Source organism: Leguminivora glycinivorella, chromosome 6, assembly GCF_023078275.1.
Source record: "Leguminivora glycinivorella isolate SPB_JAAS2020 chromosome 6, LegGlyc_1.1, whole genome shotgun sequence".
NCBI classification, from domain to species: Eukaryota; Metazoa; Arthropoda; class Insecta; order Lepidoptera; family Tortricidae; genus Leguminivora; species Leguminivora glycinivorella.
In genome coordinates, this window is record NC_062976.1 from 19,331,260 (window position 1) to 19,352,003 (window position 20,744).

General features: G+C 37.6%; 2 protein-coding genes across 12 annotated transcripts in view; one reads left to right on the plus strand and one right to left on the minus strand.

Annotated features, from left to right (window-relative positions):
* Positions 1-239: 239 nt before the first annotated feature.
* On the minus strand, positions 240-4,374 carry LOC125227098 (elongation factor Ts, mitochondrial). Of its 11 annotated transcripts, none has more exons than XM_048131295.1 (5): positions 4,216-4,369; positions 3,835-3,879; positions 3,328-3,465; positions 1,520-1,771; positions 240-886 (listed from the first exon to the last, which is right to left on the minus strand). In XM_048131295.1, exons 2-5 carry the CDS (start codon positions 3,862-3,864, stop codon positions 365-367), a joined length of 942 nt encoding a protein of 313 aa, XP_047987252.1. In that variant the 5' UTR covers positions 3,865-3,879; positions 4,216-4,369; the 3' UTR covers positions 240-364. The 11 variants fall into 11 exon arrangements, with proteins under 11 accessions (XP_047987252.1, XP_047987251.1, XP_047987254.1 ...); XM_048131294.1 differs by having other exon boundaries at positions 3,328-3,477; XM_048131297.1 differs by lacking the exon at positions 3,835-3,879 and having other exon boundaries at positions 3,328-3,477; positions 4,216-4,374.
* A 477-nt stretch (positions 4,375-4,851) lies between these two features.
* The window catches only part of LOC125227386 (dynein axonemal heavy chain 7-like), a 37,641-nt gene continuing 21,748 nt past the window's right edge, over positions 4,852-20,744 (plus strand). The window contains exons 1-24 of the mRNA XM_048131694.1: positions 4,852-5,068; positions 5,594-5,798; positions 8,748-8,883; positions 9,478-9,644; positions 10,123-10,276; positions 12,669-12,818; positions 12,902-13,090; positions 13,370-13,498; positions 13,677-13,924; positions 14,225-14,446; positions 14,851-14,932; positions 15,025-15,149; positions 15,394-15,571; positions 15,659-15,780; positions 17,534-17,818; positions 17,891-18,013; positions 18,232-18,385; positions 18,529-18,755; positions 18,837-18,981; positions 19,349-19,477; positions 19,676-19,838; positions 20,125-20,240; positions 20,330-20,486; positions 20,571-20,707. Of these exons, the coding sequence (XP_047987651.1) occupies positions 4,852-5,068; positions 5,594-5,798; positions 8,748-8,883; positions 9,478-9,644; positions 10,123-10,276; positions 12,669-12,818; positions 12,902-13,090; positions 13,370-13,498; positions 13,677-13,924; positions 14,225-14,446; positions 14,851-14,932; positions 15,025-15,149; positions 15,394-15,571; positions 15,659-15,780; positions 17,534-17,818; positions 17,891-18,013; positions 18,232-18,385; positions 18,529-18,755; positions 18,837-18,981; positions 19,349-19,477; positions 19,676-19,838; positions 20,125-20,240; positions 20,330-20,486; positions 20,571-20,707 (3,960 nt within the window). The remainder of the gene's footprint in view (positions 5,069-5,593; positions 5,799-8,747; positions 8,884-9,477; positions 9,645-10,122; positions 10,277-12,668; positions 12,819-12,901; positions 13,091-13,369; positions 13,499-13,676; positions 13,925-14,224; positions 14,447-14,850; positions 14,933-15,024; positions 15,150-15,393; positions 15,572-15,658; positions 15,781-17,533; positions 17,819-17,890; positions 18,014-18,231; positions 18,386-18,528; positions 18,756-18,836; positions 18,982-19,348; positions 19,478-19,675; positions 19,839-20,124; positions 20,241-20,329; positions 20,487-20,570; positions 20,708-20,744) is intronic.

Here is a 20,744-nt window from a genome sequence, read left to right on the forward strand (position 1 = left end):
CACGTCGTATCCCCGGAGGTACTCAACTATCACGGATACTGTTTTGAGCCCAGCCAAATAGCCATGTTCTGGAAGAAAGACTGTAGAATGTTCTTGTGGAAAGGCCAGGCTAAAATGAAGAACGTGATACATGCAGATTCTCATAAAAAATAAGCTACCTGTTACATGTAGCCGCGTGTATTCAATGTTGACTAAATAATACTGAGCAAAACTGTAATTGACTTAATTAAAAAGTTAAATGAGTAATCAAGCTATTTATTTCTTAAATTCTGTATAACTAGTAACACCTAATTTACGCGCATATAAATAATAACATCGTAACAAAAACTTTACAAGTATATTTGATATTCATACATCTCTAAACCTACTGTAGCGTTTGCACCGTGTCCAACGGTTGTTTTTCGACGCCGGGCATATTGGCTTCTACATTTTCACCGCACGAGAATCTAACATAATCCACGATTTCGACTTTGTTCTGTTCTAGTATTTCTTCGACGGTATAGGAGGGGTCTAAGAGGTATTCTTGGTAGATGAGGCAGGTTTCGTCGTCGGAGTCCTTGGCGGGCTTGTCGGTGTCCTTGCTGCCGAGCTTGGCGGGCGCGCAGCCGACGATGTGCTGGCAGAGCTGGCGGCCGACGTCGGGCGTGTCTGCGGGCTGGCGGTAGGCGAGCATGGCGCCGTACTTGCCGGCCGAGTAATCCCCGGCCGCGGCGGGCGCGGGGTGCGTGTAGGCGGCGATCTTCACGTCTTTGTTGTTCGCCTTCCAACACTCGGCACGTCTCAGGACGGCGTTCTCGCCGACGTTTCCGATGAATAGCGCCAGGATTTCGGATAATTTTTTGCCGTCGGCGGATAGGTTGCCTAGCTGCTCGCTGTCGAGTTCCATCTGCAATTAGAAAGGGATATATCAGTTACAATAGTGGACAGACTTTCCTATTAGCAGTAAATAACATGTAAGGATTGTAGAACAATTAAATAATTCTATTATGATATGAATGACACACTGATACAATCAAATTAACCAGTGAAAAACTGACATGAAATTTGGCGCCTAGAAAAACAAAATTTTTGTCATGAGATGCAATGTTAATGCTTTTAATTACCTAATAAGTACTTGCCTTGATTTATCTTTCATATAGTAAAACAGAGTTGAACATACCTATTTACATCAACTAGCATTTCTCTAACGGCGCTGTTACACGGGCAACACAATTGCCAGCAATTGACATACCATTGCCGCGTTTGCTCCATAGTTAGTTGGTGCGTATTGGACAAACGCGGCAAGGGTATGTGAATTGCTGGCTATTGTGTTGCCTGTGTAACAGCACCGTATTATTCAGCGCCTTCTTTGGAATCATAGTAGTTACCTTAAAAAGGGTCCTGAGGGTTAAACAAAATGTATGTACCAATGTAATGTGTATATGCCGACTGCGTTAGTGACCACATCCCACTATAAGCTTGGGAAACTTAATTTTGTATAGACATTGTCAAGTTAAAAAACTTGAATAACTTATAGTACCTTAGTCACTGGGCCTTTGGCTTGCAGGTTGGTGTGGGCGAATTTGAAACAAGCGGCAGCAGAGTCTTCCATCAGTTTCTGGAACTTGTCATTTTTCGCTACAAAGTCTGTTTCACAGTTGAGTTCCACCAGGGCACCATGACTCTTGTCAAACTTCACAGCTACGAGACCTTGAAGTGCTGTGCGCCCGGCCAGCTTTGTAGCTTTGGCCCAGCCCATTGCTTGGGCTTGCTCATTGAGCCAGGTTTCAGCCTGTAATTAAAAGAAAAACTCTTAGTTTATTTCATTAATTTGACCCTGCCTGCTAAGCCGGGTTTATGCGTCGTTGGACTAAAAGTAAATATGGCGATGTATAAATGTCTACATATAAAATAAAAATTGGTCCGAGTATTAGAAAGCCTATACTTCAAAATGTCTGTCTTATCAAGTCGGAATATAAAAATGACTACTTTCAAAGTATACAAATGTCTTAAGTCTTATCAAGTCGGAATATAAAAATGACTACTTTCTTTACATAGGTCCAGGCCCCTATTTCACCAAGTTGACAGGTTCTACAATTGTCAACTTCCTTAGTTCGGGCGTTATCTATCTAATCTTGGCTCACTGCCTGCGGACGACCTTCTTGAGAAAGCGATTATTGTTATAATTTTAGCCATTTATTCCTTAATAAATTTTACATGCATACATTTTCGTTTCTCATAATAAATATAACAAAGAGTAATTTTAAAATACATTGCCATATTTACTTTTAGTGTCGCAACATATTTATATTTGGTCTAATATACAGATGCACATTTTTATACTTCGTCAAAATTATATACGCCCGAACTTATGTAAGTGGACATTTTTATACATCGTCATATTTACTTTTAGTCTAGTGCCGCAACATATTTATATTTGGTCTAATATACAGGTGGACATTTTTATACTTCGTCGAAATTATATACGCATGGACTTATGCAAGTAGACATTTTTATACATCGCCATATTTACTTTTAGTCCAACGACGCATAAACCATGGATGTTTTCTATGTATATATGTATGTATTTATCTATATAAGTGAGTATATCGTCGCCTAGCAACCGACTATTGGGGCTAAGTTGATCTGTGTAAGGTGTCCCCCAATATTTATTTATTTATTTGAGCGTGTGGATATTAATAAAATTAGACAATTTCACACAAGGCTTCAAGCTGTTCCAACTCCAGCTATCAAAAGGTAGTGAAATAGTATTTGTCTGAAGACTGAAGCTTTGAAACTGACTGTCGCACTCAGGTTAGTAAGTTAGAAGATTATCACTAGCAGCCCAGAAAATTTGGCTGTTAAATTAAGAGAAATACAATGTTTTAAACAAAACAAAATAAATTGAATCTGCTTTATGTTTTACTTAAATACATCTCAAAGGTCATAATTTGTTCTTGTATTAGTATTTTGTTCAAGTGATCGGTATCTTGGATACCACACTGCAGTATCGATGACAACAATGTATAGGGTACAATCTGCAATTATTTTTTTCAGAAAATTGCACCTTACCCACAACATACAAGGTGCTATCTGCTACAAAAAGATATTGCAGACTTAGCCTTGTATGTTGTTGTCATCAGTATATCAAATTAAAATACTTACAAGGATACACTATTACAAACTTTCGAAATTACTTTTTTTAAAGTATAAGACAAGTAAAAAAAATTAAATCTAGGTCCTTTGCCCAAGTGGCAACCGAAAATCTGATTAGCTCTGCTAGTATGCTAAAGATTAACAAAATACACAAGTTCATATATGTAAGGCTTTAATTATTGCCTGACATACCTTTTCTGAGTCATTGTTGTGCATCTCAAGAGCTTTCTTGCAATTAGCAATGGTGTAGCCAGTTTTCTTCCGAAGTTTAGCCAGTAGCGAAGATTCTACTGCTCTGCAAAGAGGGCTTGTGTGAAGACTCCGCACTAACTGGAATATCATCTGAAATTATTGTTAACAACTACCATATTGAAACATTCTAGAAATAGCAGTTCAATATGAATTGATAGTTGAGCATGAATATGTTTTATTTTTAAATGACTAACACACTCACACATGAAAAAATTAGAGAATACACAAGTTTACATTTTGCACATAACTCCTAGATATTTTTAAACACTTCAGTAAAAACAAACTGATCAATGTTTTGCTCAACAAGCCATTGCCAAGCCTATGACATCATCTGAGTAGGAAGGGGCACTAGGTACTCGTACAATCAAGGCCAATGTTCTGACGAATTATGGTGGTTATGTATGTAGCTATATAGCGATAGTGTAAGCAACAGCTAGGATTAGTTACCTTAGAGTAACACTTTACTCTTTGCTTCATTTACTGATTCTTAACCTATAAATTAAGTTTTTTATCAGTCGTATATCTAATGACATTGTAGTGGATGATAATATAAGCATAAATACTTTTTGGTGATTGATTTCAACATGAACATACTGGCCAAAGCAATCACCATAGATACAGAAACAAATGAAGGTTTCAAACAGTTACCATGGATAAGAGATCGATTTGATATGTCAGATTAGTTCTGTAGATAATTCATTGTTGTAATTTAGGTTTTTCTAATAGGATAATAGTATTAATTACCAGGAGAAGTTAAGAGGATCGATAGGACAGAGATACATAACCAAAAAAGTATTGAGCATAACCTAGTTTCAAAAGACAACTTACCTTTTGTTTGGTTACTTGTGGGATCGGTAAGTATTTTATGAGTTAACTAATAAATAGACTTGGCAAAACACTCAGTTTTTATGTCATGTAAAAGAATTTACAAGCGAAAATTATTCGCGGAAAGGAAATATGTCAATTTTTGACATTTAATAGTTGTCAATGCCGGTCGATTGCAAGTGACGTAAAATACCTACCTGTTTGCGTTTAATTTATGCTCCGATGGGCACTTTTGCATTGATTTTCCAAAAGGCGTTAAAAGTAACGTTCAGATGGTTAGCAGTAATTTAAATTTAACCCTCGCATACCTCGCATTTTATACCTAAAAATTACGTACATAACTGAGAGTAGAGCTTCTGGAAGTAAAACTGAATACACACACCTTCTGTAGGTACAAAACAAATCTACGTTCCTTATACCTACGTTCGTTCAAGCCTTATCTTCTAAAAATAAATGTTTAATTTCCTACCCAAACAATGTTAGGTATTAGTTTAGTGAAATAAGTATATCAGTTTTAATAAGTACTTACTTAAGTACATACTACTTTTGATTGAATCACGGTTGTATCACTTGTATCTTCGCTAATAAGCCTTAACTTCTGATCTCCTAGAAATTACCTATTAGTCTATTTCAGCCGTCATGGACAAAAACAAGAAATCAACGAGAAAGAAAAGTCACCCGGAACCATCCACATCCGAAACAAAATTACCTAAGCTTCCAAAGATGAGAACAGCAGAAAGTTTAAAGATTAGGACAAGACCACTATTCTCACTCGCTGAAGAAGTTTTGAAATTACCACCACCGCCTAAACCTGTTAAGAAAAAGCCTACTGCTGCCCCTAGAAGACAGTCCTCTGGTGAACTTTATTAATTTTATATTATTTAATAAGTATAACACCCGTGGGTGTCGCAGAAGTCGACTGTATATGGTTTAAATTGTGGCGTAGGCAAAAGGCTGACAACCTGTCACTGCAATGTCACTTTCTTTCAACCCATGTGCTCAGCCTACCCCGTTATGGAATTTAATAAAAATAACAAGCGTTTAAGTAGGTAGGGCCTTTTAGTACCTTAGTTAGTGTATTACATGAATTATATATTGGACCTCATCGTATCGTATCGTTTTTGGTATGGCCAAGAGTGTTGTGCGTATCGGCGTGCGTAGCCGAATGCACAAACGCTCACGAAATGAAACGCTCGTAGATATCTATCTCTATCGCTCTTGCGTATTGGCGCGACAGAGCCAGACTACCTTTCGCGGCGTTTCGTTTTTGTTTCGCGTCGTAGAAATGGCATTCGGCTACGGGGCCTGCGTATACTGGCTATACTCCAACTTGACCAGCTTAAATAGAGTATGTGCCATAAAATCCTTTTTCTTTTTACAGTGATGGCTAAATTCACCGCTCTACGCAAAGCCCGGGAGCAGTTCAGGGTTAAGCTAATGAATCTAATTTGCCAATCCGAGCCGGGGGAGGACGGCGATTGCATTCCTTCGGGAGAAGAGCAGAACATGTTACGATATTACTACTACTTACGATACGGCATTGATAATATTCATGTTGCTCCGCTTGATAGCAAGATTATTAAACGGTAAGGCTAAGGAAAAAACCGGCCAAGAGCGTGTCGGGCCACGCTCAGTGTAGGGTTCCGTAGTTTTCCGTATTTTTTTCAAAAACTACTGAACCTATCAAGTTCAAAACAATTTTCCTAGAAAGTCTTTATAAAGTTCTACTTTTGTGATTTTTTTCATATTTTTTAAACATATGGTTCAAAAGTTAGAGGGGGGACGCACTTTTTTTTCCTTTAGGAGCGATTATTTCCGAAAATATTAATATAATCAAAAAACGATCTTAGTAAACCCTTATTAATTTTTAAATACCTATCCAACAATATATCATACGTTGGGGTTGGAATGAAAAAAAATATCAGCCCCCACTTTACATGTAGGGGGGGTACCCTAATAAAACATTTTTTTCCATTTTTTATTTTTGCACTTTGTTGGCGTGATTGATATACATATTGGTACCAAATTTCAGCTTTCTAGTGCTTACGGTTACTGAGATTATCCGCGGACGGACGGACGGACGGACGGACGGACGGACGGACAGACAGACATGGCGAAACTATAAGGGTTCCTAGTTGACTACGGAACCCTAAAAACCGGCCAAGAGCGTGTCGGGCCACACTCAGTGTAGGGTTCCTTAGTTTTCCGTATTTTTCTCAAAAACTACTGACATTATCAAGTTCAAAACAATTTACCTAGAAAGTCTTTATAAAGTTCTACTTTTGTTATTTTTTTTATTTTTTAAACATATCGTTCAAAAGTTAGAGGGGGGAGGGGACACACACACACACTTTTTTTTCCTTTAGGAGCGATTATTTCAGAAAATATTAATATTATCAAAAAACGATTTTAGTAAACCCTTATTAATTTTTAGGGTTCCGTACCAAAAAGGTACAACAGGAACCCTTTTTGCGACTCTGTCCGTCTGTCACATTGTTAAATATCTCGAGAACTACTTATGCTATCGATATGAAATTTGGAATAGTTATAAACATTGTAAACCTCTACAAGTTGAACGCATTTTTTTTAAATTAATTAATATAAATGATAGAAAATGGCCAAAATGAAAGGGGGGCAACTGAAAATTTCAAGTAACTAGGTCAAGTGGGGTATCGTTAGAAAGAGCTCAAATTACATATCAAAACTATTTTTTATAATTTTTTGCTTGTCGAAAAAAAATGATTTTTGAAGGAAAATGTAAAAAAAAATACCGTTCCCCCCCTTATCTCCGAAGTTTACCAACATAAATTTATGAAATTTTCACCAAACATGGCTATTATAATGAATTTAATATTACAAGAAAAATAAAATCGTACACGTATCTTGAAAACTTTTTTATTTATTTATAAAGAACCTTTCAGATTTACATTGTCAATTTCAACACCCTTGCGGATGTTTATTGTACCTGTATTTTTTAACAAAATAACAATGAAATTACCTGCTTTGAAATATAGGCAAAATGGTTAAAATCGGTTCACGCAATAAACAATTATTCCATTAAAATCATCTTCCATACTAGCTGGCGCGCATTAGTTTACTAAATTTGCCGATAGATGTCGCTGTACGTTGAACGCTCATTTCCTACATCGTGTTTTTCCTGATATAATGAGGTCGGTTTAGGAGCGTCCTTGCGACATGTCGTAAGTCGTAAACTATTGAAGTCGAATAGTCTTGATTTTATTTGGACGTTGTCTAACAATAAAATTGTATATTATAATATTACTTGTTATGTGGGAAATTGAGTCTTGAGGGATTAAGTCAAATCTGTAGAGTTCTATGAATAACATTTTGATGATTCAACTATTGAAAGTTTGTACGGAACCCTCGGTGAGCGAGTCCGACTCGCACTTGACCGGTTTTTTTAAATACCTATCCAACAATATATCACACGATGGGGTTGGAATGAAAAAAAAATCAGTCCCCACTTTACATGTACCCCTACATGTAAAGTGGGGACAGATACCCTAACCTACCTTAAAAAAACATTTTTTTTCCACTTTTTATTTTACCACTTTGTCGGCGTGATTGATATACATATTGGTACCAAATTTCAGCTTTCTAGTGCTAACGGTTACTGAGATTATCCGCGGACGGACGGACGGACGGACGGACAGACAGACAGACAGACAGACAGACATGGCGAAACTATAAGGGTTCCTAGTTGACTACGGAACCCTAAAAAGGGATGTGTTTTATTATAGAATTTTGTGCCATAAAAGTTTTATTCAACGGCACCTGCACAAGTAGGTACATAATTGCACATACGTTCTTAAAACTGAATGTATATACCAGAACATACAGTCGATACAGTCACTGCGGCCGAAATTGGTCAGGAGGAATATAAATATTCTACGGCATATCGTCTGTCATTTGAAACACACCTCGAAAGCTTGTATACCACCGACATTTTTAAATTACCGACTTATCAGGCAGCATGCGGGGACAAGTTTCAATGGGTGGCAACGCGCATGTTGTTTGAGTTGCATCCATAGGTTACGGTGACCGCTTTCCATCAGGCGGATTACCTGTTTGCCACCGACGTTATATCAGTCGGACAACACAAGCATTAGCTTACTTTTATGTCGCAGCCTTACTTTCGCGTGTGCCTGCCGTCTTAACCAAAGTCACAAGCGTTCACTCTCCGTGGCTAACGACAGGTAACTCTGCCAAGCTGTCGTGCCAGATAAATTGTTATCTACCTATTTGGAATCGTGTATTTTTAACCCCCGACGCAAAAACGACGGGGTGTTATAAGTTTGACGTGTCTGTCTGTGTGTGTGTCTGTCTGTGGCATCGTAGCTCTCGAACGGATGAACCGATTTGGATTTCGTTTTTTTTGTCTGAAAGCTGAGTGAGGAGTGAAAGCCATGTTTCATGAAAATCGGTCTACTATGTCGCGGTCGGGGGTTTTTTCAAAATTTTAATTTTGTGGTTAGGTTATTACGAAAGTCGTCTATTTAAATAACTTATTTCAGAATTCACAACTTGATCTCACCGAAACTAAAAAAGTGGCAAGATACAATGGAGACAGCTACAGACGAAATGCGCGAGGATTTCATGATGAGCATGAAGAAAGCCATTGTAGATTTCGTTTTGAAAGACCCTAATACGGTACGTATTCCGTACGGAATTCTCAATTAGTCTATGAATTAGGTATTGTGTAGATATTGTTAGTGGTATCTGGCCCCGGTAGCCGAATGGCATTTCTCCGACGCGAAACGAAAACGAAACGCCGCGAATGGTAGTCTGGCTCTGGCGCGCCAATACGCAAGAGCGATAGAGATAGATATCTACTAGCGTTTCGTTTCGTGAGCGTTTCGTGAGCGTTTGTGCCATTCGGCTACGCACCCTGAACGTGGTAAATAAATAATCTGGAAGGATGTTTTACCCACTTGCGATTGAGAGTAGATAGATAAAGCCTCATATCAGATGTCATTGTCGCCGAAAAAAACAAAAAAATCGAAAAGGTAGATACCATTAGGCTACAGTTTTCTATTTTAATCTTTATTCGAAGCCTGATAGCGTTTTCTTTAATAGGAAATTAATTGTGACGTGGCGTACATACATATGATGTGATGTGTAAATTGTGTAAGCGGCTGATTTGCCTTGCTGACCCTAAGTATTCACTAGCGTATTAGGGTAAGGTCTTGTTCCACCTGCTTACAATTATTAATATGTCTACAATTATCTTAAAACGTGTATTAGGAAGAGACTGCTGAAGAAGAAGACACTCCCCTCAAGCAAGAGCTGGCAATGAAAGATGACGCCTGGAGGAATCGGTACGCCATGGCAATCAAGAAGCTCAACAAGGAACTATTCATTCTCAACCCTTACATTGCACAAGTTTTGGAGATTTGGTGGAATCATTACAAGTAAGCGTTATTTTATTTACACCTCGACACTTTAGATTTTTTTTTGTATTACTTTAAATTGAGATTTGACTAACGGTATTTTTTTTAAATAGCCTGGTACTCAGAATCTGACAGCCTAGCCTGTCATTTCGATGACAATCGTTGGCGCTAGACGTCGATCGCAACGCAATCTGGGTGGCTAGCCGAATGGCACAATCGCTCACGAAACGCTCACGAAACGAAGCGCTAGTAGATATCTATCTCTATCGCGCTTGCGTATTGGCGCGACAGAGCCAGCGGCGTATCGCTTTCGTTTGGCGTCGGAGAAATGCCATTCGGCTACGGGGCCTGGCTGTGTCGCGCCAATACAGAAGAGCGATAGAGCATTTTGCTACGTACCCTACTTTCTAGCCTTTACTTTGCAGTGTTAAATATATACGTACCATTCGGAATAATTATCTGGTGGAGAAGCTTCACAATTATGAAATATTGTTTTCAGTGATATGCGATTGGTAAATTTAGAGGACCTAACATCGGCATCAGAAGCTTACACGTTGCAGGAATTTAACTTCATTTGTAAAAAACATATCGAGATATCAAGTAATATCCTTATGAACGACTGGCTGCCTATGCTGAAAGCTCTTTTTCTACAGGTATTTATTTATTAATTTAGCCCTTTTTACGACCGTGGCGCCGTTCGTAGTTCTAGTGCATAGATAGATATTATTGTTTATTTGATAGTAGCTGCTGTCAATTAAATAGAGATTGTGACCTGGTTGTGCGGTGCCCGGTGGTATTACTTGATGTATTTCCGCTACATAATGACACTGACCTTTTGACACATAAACACATTCGTGGCGCTACGTCGTCGCTCGTAGCCGATAACATGGATTTCTGAAGCGAAAAAGCGTCGTAGAGGCAGAACGATAACTTGTCCTCATTAGCACTAAATGGTTCAACATCAAACATAATGCCACTGACCTTTTGATACATTATCACATTCGTAGCGCTGCGTCGTAGCTCGTATCCGATAACATGGGTTTCTGAAGCGAAAAAGCGTCGTAGAGGCAGAACGATAACTTGTCCTGATTAGCACTAAATGGGTCAACATCAAACATAATGCCACTGACCTTTTGACACATTATCACATTCGTAGCGCTGCGTCGTAGCTCGTAGTCCGATAACATGGACTTCTGAAGCGAAAAATCGTCGTAGAGGCAGAACGATTAGCACTGAACAGGCCGTTTCTTTTCGTTATCACCCTACGCAACATTTCCATCTGTAGCTCTTAGATGCAGAATTCCACCAGAAATTTCCTGCCTCGAACAGCTAAACTGTGGAATGAACTGTCGCCTGCGGTATTTTCGGAACGCTACGATCTTTAAACCTTCTAGACAACGGCGTCATCACCCATATTAAAGGCCGGCAACGCACTTACAACCTCTCTCTGGCGACCTGTCTACTTGTAGTAGTAGTAGTAGTAAACACTTTATTGTACAGAACAAATTACATGTACACAGAATAATTATAACGGTTATGTACAAAGGCGAGCTTATCCCTTGTTTGGTGTATAAAAATAAAAAGTCCCAGAGCGTGCTACGGGCTACGAGCGTAGCCGATGGGACAATTGCGCATGTAGCGTACAGCATCTACCTGCCCGTAGATAACCCTAATTTTGAGTCAGCGGCACTTAATGTGCAAATTATCACAATGGAGAACTGTTTCTTCCTCACTTTATATATACTATACGAGTATGGTGTCGCTGTCAGGACCAACTTTCCTATTACTTATCCGTCACTACCTCTTTCGTTTATGAAATCGTTCTCAGCAAACTTGCAGCTCACTTATGTCCTTTAACACTAGGTACAGTGTATACTCTCACAATAAAGAACACAAATATAAATATTAAGGCATAAATGTAAATGTTTTCAAGAGCTTAGTTTTGTAAAGTTTTCATAGACAATTTGAATTTGAAAGGTTCTCCTCAAAATATGAATGTTAGTACTTAGGGGAGTTTTATTAATGTTCTATTGATTAGGTAGTTATACTAATTTAATTAAAGACTACAAAGCGATACAATCGCTTTTGTACTCGGACAAGTAAGCACAAATGCACTCGTAATATTACAGTGCACCGGAGCGTCATAATCAAGAAGCTGCCCAATGCAGCATCAATCAGTCGCTCCGTTTGTCAAAGGCGCGTATTGCATCCCAACATTCCCAACGTTATAGCGTTTGGTCTCGATCTTGACCCGAACGGACCGAGAAATTAAATTAATTGTAATTAGTTTGCATCATCTGACTCCAGTCGTAATTAATCAATCCAAACTGTATTGTTATTGAAAATGTGTAGTTTTCACACCACCCACTCGAAAAGGGGATTTTACTCCCCTGTAAAACAGATGAAAGTGGCACTTTTCTGTTTAAGGAATATGTTGCCAATATAAAATATTAACACTACGAAAAGAGTTTACACATGTATAATCGACTACATATATAATGTTTTTGTCAATTTTTACTATCATTATTAATATTTTGGAACATAGGTAATTATTGCATCATCCTGGTGATAGAATCCTGTCCTTTGTTCAGGATTCGCCCTCGTCGTAAATATATGGCGTTTTGCTCTATGCCCGTGCCACACATACTACTCGTATTACGTTATGATTAACTTTATTTATTTAGAGAACCCACATAAGATAAATACCTAGGTACCTACTGGTTTTAGAGCATAAGAAACATATAGAAATTATTTGGCTTTATGACAGTCGGCTGGCAATTCCCTATTCTACGGTACTGATGTGCCCACGGAAAGTTTCCAAAATTCTGAAATTTTCACATAGGAAAACAACGGAAACTTTCCATACTTTGTATGGACAATTGTATGGATGGAAACTTTCCATTTCATAAATTTAAATTCCCTTTATTTTTCGTGAATTTTTTTTAAGAAATTTAAGATTTTTTTTGGAAAGTTTCCGCAACTTGCACATCATTATTCTACGGCGTAACTTTAATTCATTGGATTCGCATTTTGTTCATTTTACAGGGGATCAAAAGGAAACAGATTCCAGAAGCCAAACAGGCGTCTAAAATAAAACATTTTTATAATTGTTTAGGTTGCTTGATGACATACAATTTACAAACGTTATGCCTAAAATCTATGAAAGAATTCACTGACTATTTGTTAGACGTGGGGGTACGTATGGTTTTATGTGCTGAGATAATTAAGTAGGTATTTTTCTTTAACTCAGTAAATATTTTATGTCACCGTTTTTGCAGGGTATGAATCGAGGATTTGTGATAAATCTTGTATTTGCGAACGAGGCGATAGAATTCGAGCCCTCATTCAAACAGTTCAGAAATCAGCTGAGGCTGTTGTACGATTTTCTCACGGACGCGTGTAGGGTTCCGCGGCTGGAGACTATGCTTTATAAGGAGACGATCTGTCCTGGTAGGACTACTCTGCAGGTAAACGTTAAATCTATAAAATACGGTAAGGATTATCCTATCAATTTGTCCTTCTTTATTTTATAAGTTTAGTGAGTAAGGTATAGAATTAATGAGATAAGGCGAAGCAAGTCTCTGCTCACGCTGACTAGACTGTAGCTAGGTACTTACAATGTTACCTTTGGTGAAGTAAACAGAGAATAATGAATCTTTAGTGTCATTTACCCCGACTAATAGGTGGGGTACCTAGTTATTTACATGTATTTGGAGTATTCATTCATATGTATGTTTGCTTGTCAGCCAATCATAGACGAAGAACTAATAGAAGGATACAAAAAGCAAATATCAGATTTAATTAGTGAACAAAGAATTGGACCGGAACTGAGAGTTCAGGATTTTGACGACTACGTATGCTTGTTGAATGGAGAGGTACGTGTGCTTTATTTATACATAGATTTCTAACTTATAGCATTCATTGGATTGATTTTTTTATTCCCACGTCGGCGGCAAACAGGCATACGGTCCGCCTGACGGAAATACATGGTATTTGTTTGAAATATATTTATTCGTCTCTGTTCATACACTTCATAGGATGTGTTTCTTTCAGTCTATGTCGGGAGTGGAAGCGTTCATCAACTCTGACCCTCCTAAAACTTTCGAGGAATATTGCGTGGAATCGGTAAAATATGTAGAACTGGCCAAAGAAATACCGTCAAAACTAGAGGGGACCATCGTGATAGGGATGTTTCAGATGCAAAGAGGAGATCTTATCAATTCACTTCGACAGGCAGCGACGAGGTTGGCTAACACTCTTTTACGGCGGATGACCGATGACTATCAGACAGAGATTAAAGCGTAAGATTTTTTTTGGGTTCATTTACACATATTTGATTATTGAGTAACTTAGCACAGTGGTATACTAAGGCAAATTAACCTATAGGCACCTGCAGCCCGTTCCTTGAATTTTGACAATTTTTGCAATATGCTTCGGTACCTATATCTATATATTTCGGTACTTATTCTACCTCTATAAGCGCTTGCAAAGAAATTTATATCTCAAGGATAATAAAATAAGACACCTCACCCTGAACCCCTGAACCGCTTGCCTAATGACTGCATCTACCAATAAATTTTAATTAAATCCCATTCAAACAGCATTTACGACGAGTATTCCCTGATCTCGACCACACTCCTAACACCGCCGCCAGACACAAGCGGGCTGATGGAACTCATAGAGTACTACAAGAAGGCTCAGTCGATCCTTATTGATGAAATGGAGGACAAGCTGAGGAACGTGCTGCGGTACATCGTGTTCCTTGGGGACTACACCAACTTCACGCCGCTGGAGCTTAAGGCTAACAACCAGACTTTCCATTGGTTAGTTGAAAAAAAAAACATTGCTGAGTATAGATTAGATGTACATATGTGCTCTTCAGTGACGTATTTATTTATGCAGTAAATTGAGTTACAGGCCCCGTAGCCGAATGGCATTTCTGCGACGTGAAACGAAATCGAAACGCCGCAGAAAGTTAGTCTGGCTCTGTCGCGGCAATACGCAAGAGCGATAGAGATATTATCGTGAGCGTTTGTGCATTCGGCTACGCACACAGGTTATACAGGTCAATTTAAATGCACGTAACTAGTCTTTGTATTTTTGGATAACTGGAGGTATTTACATTTAAGTGTAATAGGTGTAGGTATAAATATATTTTACGATGTATATTTTATTATAAATATTATAACGTAAGCATTTGACTGTATAATGTATTGTGATTATAAAGGTATGCTCGCTTGCCCGGTATTATAGAAGAATCTAAAGTTATTTGTGAGCAAAAGAAGGTTGAATACAAGGCTCTGCTAAAGGTAAACACTCCCCACTTATATGTCATTGTAAATTATGTTTCAATGAAGTAAGTTGAAACTTTGAACTAACAATGTTTTTTTTTAAATTCTAGACTAGAATCGCTGACTTTATTAAGGATCTAGATGTTTACGAAATCCAATGCAATGATCTGCAATATTGGGGAGATATCGAACAGTTATCGAAGTATGTGACACGAGCTCGGCGGCTTGACGAAAAGTAAGTGGTTTTAACAAGCTTTTATTTAAGTAACTTACACAATTAATGTAACTATGAGCCTAAGTATGTTTGTACTACGATGTCAGATGAATCAGTTCGTTGTTATAATTATTTATTAAGTATAGTCATTTTGTTTTGCCTAAACACCAACTTGAGTGGAAATTCTTAATGTCCCTATTGTTGAAAATGATTGTATGTAGGTACTGTTAGACACGTGTAGTAGTAAAATGTTTTCTATATTCAGGTTGGCCAAAGCATTGGCGACGATCGATCAGTTTAACCAAGAAGAAACTGCTTTTGGGTACGAATTATCTCAGTACCCTAAGAGGAAACGCATTTACGATAAACTAGTACCATATAAACGATTATATGACTCTGGAAACGACTTCCTCCAAAGACATCACAATTGGATGACTTCTAAGGTATATTTCACTTTCGATAATTTCATGATTTTAAGTTAAATATATATTTTGGGAAACGTTTATTTCTACTGTAGATTACTTTTACAGGTTGGAAGTTTTGAACCGGAAGATATAGAGGGTGATATTGCATATTATTATAAAATAATCTATAAACTCGAAAAATCCTTTCAAGACTATCCGGAACCTTTCCGCCTAGCTGCATCAATAAGGTAAAATGAAGACTAGGCTGGCGCAACTTTAAAGAAAGACTTATTTAAACTTTTGATTTGATATTATATTACTCTTACGTTACACAACTTTAAAGAAGGAATTGAAGGCATGTTTACAAAAACAACATAACTACACTAGACATGAATTTACAGGAAACGAAAAAAACTAAATGTCTTCTTATATATTAGCTATTGGACATAAACGTTGTATACGTTATTTAAGTAAGTGGCCATTAGTTCCGAAACACACGATTACACATCTCAAAGACAATTATTTTTGGAAAAAATATTAAAAATAAGTTCGTCAGTTATGCTGTTTTTGTAAAATTTTGTTAGTTATGTTCTTTTTGTTAGAAAATAAAACAAGTTTCTATAGAAATTATGTTTTGTATTCTATCATTTATCTTACTAAACTAGTGGATCTACTTTAATCTTCACATCCGCTGCTGTTGTCATCGTTATCTACCTCCAGAGACGACGATTCTTGACACGTATTATACAAAATTGATTGGTAGAATTGATGGCTCGATGGTTTGACCAAAACCTGCATCAATTTTCTCAAGTCGCCTACTTTGTGAGGATTAAGGGGAAGTGAAGACTCATAAGCACGACATCATTTAAAATTTTAGCAATATTCTTTAGGGTAAGACTTTTCAACGATTCTGGGGATGAAATGTTATTTCCACTCATTTTTAAGGTGTGAAAGAAATTTCTGGATAGGTTACGTACATCAAATGCGATAGTTTTGTTTCCATTTTTAGGGTTCCGTAGTCAACTAGGAACCCTTATAGTTTCGCCATGTCTGTCTGTCCGTCCGTCCGTCCGTCCGTCCGCGGATAATCTCAGTAACCGTTAGCACTAGAAAGCTGAAATTTGGTACCAATATGTATATCAATCATGCCAACAAAGTGCAAAAATAAAAAATGGAAAAAAATGTTTTATTAGGGTACCCCCCCTACATGTAAAGTGGGGGCTGATTTTTTTTTCATTCCAACCCCAACGTGTGATATATTGTTGGATAGGTATTTAAAAATGATAAAGGGTTTACTAAGATTGTTTTTTGATAATATTAATACTTTCGGAAATAATCGCTCCTAAAGGAAAAAAAAGTGCGTCCCCCCCTCTAACTTTTGAACCATATGTTTAAAAAATATGAAAAAAATCACTAAAGTAGAACTTTATAAAGACTTTCTAGGAAAATTGTTTTGAACTTGATAGGTTCAGTAGTTTTTGAGAAAAATACGGAAAACTACGGAACCCTACACTGAGCGTGGCCCGACACGCTCTTGGCCGTTTTTTTTACAATCGTACACTTATTTGCCAGTTACATAACCTAAAACGTTACGTAAACTAAAAAGAGTTTGTATATATTTTATTGAAAATTAAGTTTTTTACGTGAACGATATACAGTTATGTTCTTTTTGTAAAAACAATGTAGATATGTAGTTTTTGCAAAATGGGTATATTTTTGGGGACTGAGTGTGGACAATTGGGGTCATTTTTGGACACTATATTTTGCTCTACGTATAGATCCTGCTTAGACGAATGCTATGATACCAAAAACTCAAATCCGCAAAAAATGTTAGTTATGTTGTTTTTGTAAACATGCCTTCAATTACACCACGATGTCTAATTGTCTATTTATACAACACGCTTCTGTTTTATCACACCGTCTAGAGACGAAGATAAGCACGCCTTTAGTTCGCTAATATGAGTACCTATACGTACAATCAGTCATTTATCTATTTTATAGAGCGAGAATGGATGACTTCAAGGTTCACCTTCCGATTATTAATAACCTAGGCAATCCTGGTATGAAAGCTCGGCACTGGGAGAAGATCTCCGACATTGTCGGCTTCCCGATCGTCGTGGACGATAACTTGTCCCTCGAAAAGGTCATCGACTTTAATCTAATGGATTACAACGATAAATTCGAGGCCATCTCGGAGGCTGCCACAAAAGAAAATAATCTCGAAAGGGCTTTGGATAAGATGATGAAGGAATGGGCCGATCTTACCTTCGAGATTTTACCATACAAGTTTGTATTATTAAATGAATACAATATATATATTAAAAGAAAATTTGTTAATTAATGAAAACATAATTGCAGGGATACTGGAACATATATCTTATCGAGTATCGACGAGATTCAATTGTTGCTTGATGACCATATTGTCAAGACGCAGACTATGAAAAATTCGCCTTATATAAAACCATTCGAAGAAATCATTATGTAAGTCCTGGCTATCGATGGCTTTTAGATACTATATTTATTTGCGTATGGCACCTACGTATCTGTATAAAATAATATTCGCTTAGTGACCAGTCGTTTGATTCATGTAGACGGTGATATGATATCATAATGGTCCTAATCGGACCACCGAATGAAAATAATTATCTACGTGTCTTATTTATTTTAGTAGGGCTAACTGTATTATAATTACTTTATAGCGATTGGGAAGGCAAGTTGATATTATTGCAAGAGATCTTAGATGAGTGGCTGAAGGTCCAGGCCACATGGATGTACTTGGAACCCATTTTCTCGTCTCCAGACATTCAGCAACAAATACCCGAGGAAGGACGTCGCTTCAGCGCTGTTGATAAGGTATCCAGCTAATAATGTTTTATTATGATATTGTTTTCCAACCCAAAGAACGTGTTTGTTGACGCTCTTATGCAAAAAATCCAATTGTTTAGGTATTATCCTATCAATATACCTAACTAAACCTAATTCGATGATATTTGTAGACGTGGCGTGAAGTTTTGAAAGCCGCATTCCAAGAACCCCGAGTATTAGACGTGATCATGATAGACAAAATGTTGGACAAAATGAGGAAATCCAACAATTTGCTCGAAATGGTCCAGAGGGGCTTGAACGCTTATCTCGAGAAGAAACGTTTGTATTTCCCTCGATTCTTCTTCCTGTCCAACGACGAGCTGCTTGAAATTCTATCGGAGACTAAAGATCCTATGCGGTCAGTATTTACTCACCTTTACCAAGTTGTACTTATGTAGCTATGCATATCCCTACTTATAAATAATAATTAAATTTATAGTGTGCAACCTCACCTCAAGAAATGCTTTGAGGGTATCGCAAAACTTTCATTCACGCCCGAGATGGTTGTGACCCACATGCGATCATCGGAAGGAGAGATCGTGGAACTAACTATTACTATTGATACCGTAGAAGCAAAAGGACAGGTAATACTCGTACTTATGATCATTTGAAAAGTATGCCTGGAACACTTTGCTTTGTTATTACAATTTAATATGTTCGGCGTTTTGTTTCATCTTTTGAGTTCTTGATTTTAGAGCCTTTGTGTCAAAAATGTGATGATGTATTAAGAATCATACATATTAATATTATACACATGGCGTTCAATACACATTAAAATTCCGTGGTCAATTACAGTAATGTGTAAACATGTGCACAAAAATATCTTGAGCCATCTGTGTACACCCATATTGTTATTTTTACACATGATTTCTAATTGTAGTATATTTACTTATGTCACAAAATTTTTAGATTCTTCGTAATCTTCGTTAAACAAGTGTTTATTGAATATAGGTAGAAAAATGGTTACTCGAACTAGAGTTTGCGATGAAAGACTCCGTTCATCACGCCGTGGCTCTCTCATATGATGACTACATGAAGGTGCCGCGGCAACACTGGGTGCTCGTGTGGCCGGGCCAAGCTGTAAGTTTATTTTACTTTTCTTATTCTAACCCCGAGCGGTCCGTACCCAATATAGAACAATCAATAGCGAAGAGCTTGAAATATGATCTTTTTCACGACACCGATATTGAGAGATTAGATCACAGATTCAAACGTCGCTCAAGGCAATATTTGTTATGCATGGTATTGGTATTGTTCGATGCTTTGAATATTTTACAGGTGCAATGCATAGCAATGACATACTGGACATCTGAGGTTACCGAGGCTATTCTCATCAGTGTAGCGGCCATGAGGCGGTACTGGGACAAATGTCAATTTCAAATCTCCAAAATTGTTGACCTTGTACGTGGGGAGCTTAATTTGCAAAACAGAATCACTCTTGGTATGAACTGAATTATTTTCTGTTTTGGCTAGTCAACCTAGTAGGTACAGGTCAATTCACAAGAGCTGGCACGAATGGAACGATTGAGTGAATGGAAATATCGATGTGTGGGTTAACCAATAAAATAGTGGCTTTTGACAATTACGACTATGTATCGATACAGGTACTCATACAATCAAAGTTTCGTTTATTCCATTCGTGCCAGTTTTTGTGAAATGATCTGTAATAAAATTGTACTGTCATGGTTGCCAGATAAATATTTTTATTTATGAAAGGATTATTCTAGGAGCCCTTGTTGTATTGGATGTACACGCTCGGGATGTGCTCTTGTTACTTATCGAATGCAAAGTTCAAAAGATCAACGACTTTAACTGGCTCTCTCAAATACGCTATTATTGGGAGGTATGTAAAAGAAAACTTGTGTGAAATGATTGAGTATCTTTCTTAAGTGTGTCCAAATCCAAAGTATTTAATTGCAAATTAATTTTTAGAAACAAGAAAATCAGAGCATGCAGTGTGCAACCCGCATGATCAACTCTCAGTTGATGTACGGCTATGAGTACCTCGGAAATGCGGGCCGCTTGGTCGTCACTCCTCTCACCGACAGATGCTTTAGAACGCTCTTCGGCGCTTTACACTTGAATTTAGGTATACGATAACTCCAGGCTGATTTGTAACTGTAAGTGACTAAGTGACGCAACTGTTAATCATCCTTACGATATATTATTTTAGGTGGAGCTCCAGAAGGCCCAGCAGGGACTGGCAAGACTGAAACTACAAAAGATTTGGCAAAAGCCGTCGCTAAACAATGCGTCGTGTTTAACTGTTCAGACGGTCTAGATTATATTGCGCTTGGAAAATTCTTCAAGGTTACAATCAGTATTAATGACCTACGTTTTACATTCC